The following is a 6,034-nucleotide window of genomic DNA, read 5'->3' as shown; positions in this document are numbered from 1 at the left end:
GAGGGGGAGATAGGAAGGGGAGGGGGACAGGAGGGGGTGGGCAAGGATGAGAGGGGAGGGGGAAAGGGGTACATAATTTTCCTTCAGCATCGGTAAGTCCTTGAGGAGCAATACTAGAAAACAGAGATCACAAATTTTCTAACACAAAAAATGTACAAACGCACTCAGATCCTCATTTGTTTGAGTAAAGAGCAGCACATGCACACAGTAACGGTTATTTAGTGAAAGGAAAGAGTAAGTCTGACAGACAGAAACAAGACAGGAAAGAAGTAGGACCTACCAGTGGCTACTCCCTGCTCACAAACATAATATGTGTCATGACGTGGTGGAATCAGGCGCTCGTCAATTTTTGGGCATGTAGAGATATTGGTAGCATGAAAAAGCTGATTTCTTTTTTTTTTTTCCCCTTCTTCCAATGAAATAAATATCTATTATATTGAATAGAATTCAAGATGTATGTGATTGAAGGAAGTGAGGTAGCCTGGTTTCAGTGGTGACATTAGCGAGAAAATGACTTTGGTAACTCCAATAGCTAAAGAGTCTTTGAAAACTGAAAACTGAAAACTGACATACTTTGTGCCTTTAATCAATGTATTTCATTAATATTCACATGGATATGTGTTTTTATATGGACATAAAAGAGGTAAAGCCAAAAAATAAAAATTCAACAAAAATTTCCAAACTTGGGGAAAAATGTCAGTTTCTTCACTTTGATTATTTTGACAAGCGCCTGATTTCACCACACTGCCTCCCAAATAGGTTCTTTAAACCCGCTACACATCTGCAGTCAAACTCGCCGGATTCTCTCAACAGGCTGACCTGCTGGTAGAATGGAAGGTGTGTATAGGAGTGGTTCGGACTGTGCAGGTGACAATGTCAGTTTGACTGGCTTCAGTTCGACGACGTTAGACATGTTTAATATTTTTGGGGGCTTGAAACAGGAAGGCGGTTGCGTCCCTTTAATTTTTTTTTTCAGACAGGAAGAAAATTTTAACACATTTTAAACACAATTATCACTCTGATTAAAAAAATAGTTATATTTTTTAATTCAGTGTGTCAAAATTGACAAAGTCTGCGTACACTGCTCGACTTATTGCTTATTTATGAAATTACATTTTTCCTTACTTATTGTACTTGACAAGTCACTATGACAACAAGGGAACGTTTTGCTGTCTATTTGCATGGCGTCGATACACACCATGCTTCGATTTAACTGACGGGTTTACTTGACGGTTCAACTCAAACAATTTTAACTGCAGGTGTGTGGAGGCCTTTACCTTCAGGCTGGCAGATGTGCACTTACAATTTAAAAAACAAAACAAAGTCAGACAAGTTGTGAACCTACGTCAGCATCCAGCAGTTGTATCTTCCTCTCTTGTTCCTTCAGCTTGGCCAGGTAATGTTTTCTCTCGTTCCTCGCCTTCTCCACCTCCACCTGCGCCTGGCTTATCTCCTCTCGCAGAGGGATGCCACAATCTGACGGACACAGGTGAGACAATTACCCAATCTGACAGACACAGGTGAGACATTTATCTGACAGACACAGGTGAGACATTTATCTGACAGACACAGAGGACACATTTATCTGACAGACACAGAGGTGAGACATTTATCTAACAGACACAGGTGAGACATTTACCCAATCTGACCGACACATGTGAGACATTTATCTGGTCTGAAAGACACAGGTGAGACTTTTAGTAAGAGTTTTACGGCACTTGCAACACAATAAAGTCAAATAAGTGCAGAAGATTACAGGTGTAACAAGAGAGTAACAAACAGAAAAAAGAAGGAGAAGAAATAAGGACGATAGATGTTTAATAGGAAAGAAGGAGCAAACCACACCAGAGCACCCGCCAACCACCCACATAAGAACATAATAATATACCCATTTTGGGAATGGCCTATAGACAACATCAGTCAGTAGAACTGCCCTGGTGGGGACCTCCTAAATGAGATCTAGATCTAAATTGTGTCAATTGGGTTCTAAAAACACTCCATTAAAAACCAAACTTTCCCCGCGTGGTGGTACCTGACTTCTCCCTCACACTGGCCTCCACGGCGGCGTAGCTTTCTTTCACGGCCGCCATGTCCGTCTCTGCGACCCGCTTCTCATCCAGGAGACCCTCAGCCCTCGTCTTTAGCTCCACCTCCTTCTCACCGAAGCCACGAACCTCCTCCTCCTAGGGGAACCCAGAAAAAAACACATTCAAAATCATGTATAAGAAGTACTGTCGAACCTGCCATAACACTTTGCCGCCACATCTCACCGATCGGCGATGTTAACCACCCAGTACCTTTTAGTTTTAGATTAGTAGAGGTTTTACGACACTCGCAACAGCATAAGGTCATATGAGCGCCAGAAGATTAGATCTAGACGTGTTACAAGAGAGTAAGATATATAAAAAAGAAGCGGCGATAAGGACGATAGATGTTTGATAGTAGGGCTGGATCCTGCTTGCCAAATTTGAGAGTGACGATTCGCGATTCAGTCGGCTTCAAAGAATCGCGAGTACGCGAGAGCTCGCGGAACTGTGGCAGAACACTGACTGAAACGGAACAGTGTCATATCAACGCCACTTGGCGAGCGCGAGTCCCACTCTTGTTGTTCCGCCATCCTCTCCGCCCCACACCTTTTGTTGCGCTGCTCTATCAACTGACCTCAATTAGTGACCCCCATAAATTCACCCCCCCCCCCCAACCCCATGATTTGCTAAAACAATGGCTCTATCAAATTCCTTCTGTCTATTGGTTGGACCCCGTTCATTTCGTTTTAATAGGGGGGTTGGACTATACCATCTTTTGTAAAATAAGGGAGCCGTTTTAAGTGTTCCATTCCGTTCTTGCGCTCGTGACTGGACTCAGCAGTAGGTTAAACAAGCCACAAGGTGGTGACAGCGACAGGGGAGGGAATCGGGAATCGTTTGACGATACTGTTCCGCGTTCCGCTGAAGTGAATCGTGTTCTGCAGGCAAGAGTGGCGATTCAGTTCTGTTCTCGCGACCCAGCCCTATTTGATAGGAAAGAAGAAGCAAACCACACCAGAGCACCAGTTTCTTTGGATTTTCCCCAAAATGCCTTTGCCTTTGATGGCAAGGGTTTTATACAACATGAGCCTTGTGATGGCAAAGTGTTAACAGGAACCAGTGTAAAATGGAAACCTGTCTCCCCACTCCCCCTTGATATATTCCTCTTTAATCACCAGTATAAAATGGAAACCTGTTTTGTTTTAGTAAGAGTTGCAACACAATAAGGTCATTTAAGTACCGAAGATTAGAGGTGTTACAAGAAAAGAACAAGCACAAAAAAAGGAGGAGAGATAAGGACGATAGATGTTTGATAATAAAGAAGGAGCAAACCACACCAGAGCACCCGCCAACCATCCACTAAATGGAGACCTGTCCGAGGCGGAAACGGAAAGAAAAATCCCCTCCCTTCCGAGGGTTTCACCTGTCTAAGATGGAAAATGCTTTGCCCACCCAGCCCTGATTTGAAACAAAACCCGCAAGCACTGGTGGCAATGGATAAGTAAGACTGACGCCAGACCCATGCCATTATCAGAGAGGATAGCAGTAGAGAGGTGAAATCCCATCGGCTGGGCCTTTGAAACCCCTCTCCATCTCCCCCCTAAATCCCCGGTCTAAGACGGAAAATGTCGGAATTTTTTTCTGGCTCCCTTACGATTCCGTTTTACACAGGTTCGACTGTCCCCTCTACACAGGAAAAAAAACCACATTCAAAACATGTATTAGAAGTACACACGCTACACAGGAAAAATCACATTAAAAAATGTATTAGAAGTACGGACGCTACACATATAGAGGGTCCACCAAATTCCTCCCTCCCTCCACTCACCAGAGCGGTGACATCCACAGGTAGAGAGTCCTCCATATTCCTCCCTCCCTCCCCCCATTCCCTTCTCCCCTCCCTCCCTCCCCCTTTCCACTCACCAGAGCGGTGACGTCCACACAGGTAGAGGGTCCTCCATGTTCAACTCCTTGATGCTGTAATCGATGCGTGACCGTTCCCTCCCTCCACTCACCAGAGCTGTAACGTCCACAGGTCCTCCATATTCCTCCCTCCCCTCCCCTCTCCCTCCCCTCCACCTCCTCCACTCACCAGAGCTGTGACGTCCACAGGTAGAGGATCCTCCATGTTCCTCAACTCCTTGATGTCATAATCGATGCGAGCCGCTTGCTCCTTGTTCTTGTTGCACTGAGTCAACAGTTTCTTCTCCTCCTGCTGGTTCCTTCCCATCTCGTACTTGCTAGACCGCGCCTACCGAAAAACACAGACAGACAGATAAACACACAAACACACGGACAGACAGATAAACACACAGAGTCATCTCGGTATTATACAGGATCATAGAAACGAAAATGCCTCTCGTTTGGAACCAAACTATTTTTGGTTGAGAAAGTAGAATAGATTAAAAAATATCTCAACAAAACATCATGTTTGCGATAACAAACACTTGGATTCAACTAAATTAAAGATCAGGCCCGACGACTTCGTTGAATCTGAGTTCCACAGTTTCTTCTTAAAGCTTGTTCATTTGTCTTGCTTTTAACTTAAAAAATACACATACATCAAGCACAAAAACAGATATTATTGGCAATTAAAAGAGACGGGTATACACACCCAAAGAAACACAGATACAGTCCTCTCATACTAGCTAGACGCCATCTACACTGACAGACAGAGAGACAGAGAGACAGAGAGAGACAGATGAACACTGATATAGTCCTCTCATACTTTCCAGACGCCATCTACACTGACAGACCAACAGACAGACAGACAGACAAACAGACAGACAGACAAACAGACAGACAAGACAGACAGACAGACAAACAAACATCGATACAGTCCTCTCATACTTGCTAGACCCCATCTACAAACAGGCATACAGACAGACAGACAGACAGACAGACAGACAGACAGACAGACAGACAGACAGACAGACAGACAGACAGACAGACAGACAGACAGACATCAATAGTCATCTCAAACTTACTAAACCCCATCTATACACACAGACAGACAAACATCAATATAGCCATGCATGTGTGTGTATATGTGTGTGTATGTCTATGTGTGTGCGTATGTGCCTGTGTATCTTTGTGAGTGTCTATGTGTGTGTATCTATGTGTGTGTGTGTGTGTGTGTGTGTGTGTGTGTTCACCTGTTCAATCAGCCTGGCCCTCTCCTTGGTGAGGTGATCCTGGTCTCTCTCCAGAGCCTTCACCTGCTCCGCGACGTCCGCCATCAGGAATTTGACCGACATCTTGTCGTTGCTATAGTAACGGAAGGTGGGCTCGCTGTACACCTGGTCTCCCTCCAGGGTGAAGCACTGTGAGGTGAGACGGACGGAGTGAGTCACCTTACTGGGTGATATGCAGAGGGATGAGACAGAGGGACTGAGTCACCTTAGTGGGTGATACACTGAAGGGTGAGACAGACGGTTGGAGTCACCTTACTGGGTGATACATTGGGGGATACACAAAGGTGAAACACGGGGGTGATACACAGAGGGGTGAGGCGGACAGACTGAGTCACCATACTGGGCGATACACAGAGGTAAAACCCTGAGGGGTGAGATGGATGGACTGAGTCGCCTTACTGAGTGATACACTGGGGTGAAACACTGAGAGGTAAGACAGATGGACTGAGTCACTTTTCTGGGTGATACACTGAGGTGATACACTGAAGGGTGAGACAAACAGGGGGGGAGGATAAAATGAGTTACCTTGTCGGGTGATACGCTGAGGTCAAACACTGGAGTGAGACAGACAGAATAGGTCACCTTACGGTGTGATACACTCCGGGGAGACAAATTAAATGAATCGAGATGATACACTGGGGTGACACAGAGAGAATGAGACACAAGTAAAGAGAACTGGACGACTGACTGACCAGTAACTGACCACTCACCTCTCGAGCGTTCCTGGGCGGGTGTCTCTGCATGACCGTGCGGGCCTCGCCTGAGTCTTCTATCAGCACGACGCGCTCGATGGTGCGCTGGGGGTTGCCAGAT

At 45.5% G+C, this 6,034-nt stretch overlaps 1 protein-coding gene across 1 annotated transcript in view; it reads right to left on the bottom strand.

Annotated features, from left to right (window-relative positions):
• LOC101848082 (structural maintenance of chromosomes protein 6) overlaps positions 1-6,034 on the bottom strand; it is a gene marked incomplete in the record, with an annotated part of 34,668 nt that overhangs the window by 6,188 nt on the left and 22,446 nt on the right. Inside the window, 5 exon segments of the mRNA XM_013089324.2 lie at positions 1,346-1,476; positions 2,033-2,183; positions 4,120-4,278; positions 5,183-5,350; positions 5,932-6,018. Coding sequence (XP_012944778.1) covers positions 1,346-1,476; positions 2,033-2,183; positions 4,120-4,278; positions 5,183-5,350; positions 5,932-6,018 — 696 coding nt within the window.

The sequence above is a fragment of the Aplysia californica genome, unplaced genomic scaffold, assembly GCF_000002075.1.
Source record: "Aplysia californica isolate F4 #8 unplaced genomic scaffold, AplCal3.0 scaffold00927, whole genome shotgun sequence".
Taxonomy (NCBI): domain Eukaryota; kingdom Metazoa; phylum Mollusca; class Gastropoda; order Aplysiida; family Aplysiidae; genus Aplysia; species Aplysia californica.
Note: the sequence above shows the minus strand (reverse complement) of the source record. Positions and strands in the feature narration are given on the sequence as shown.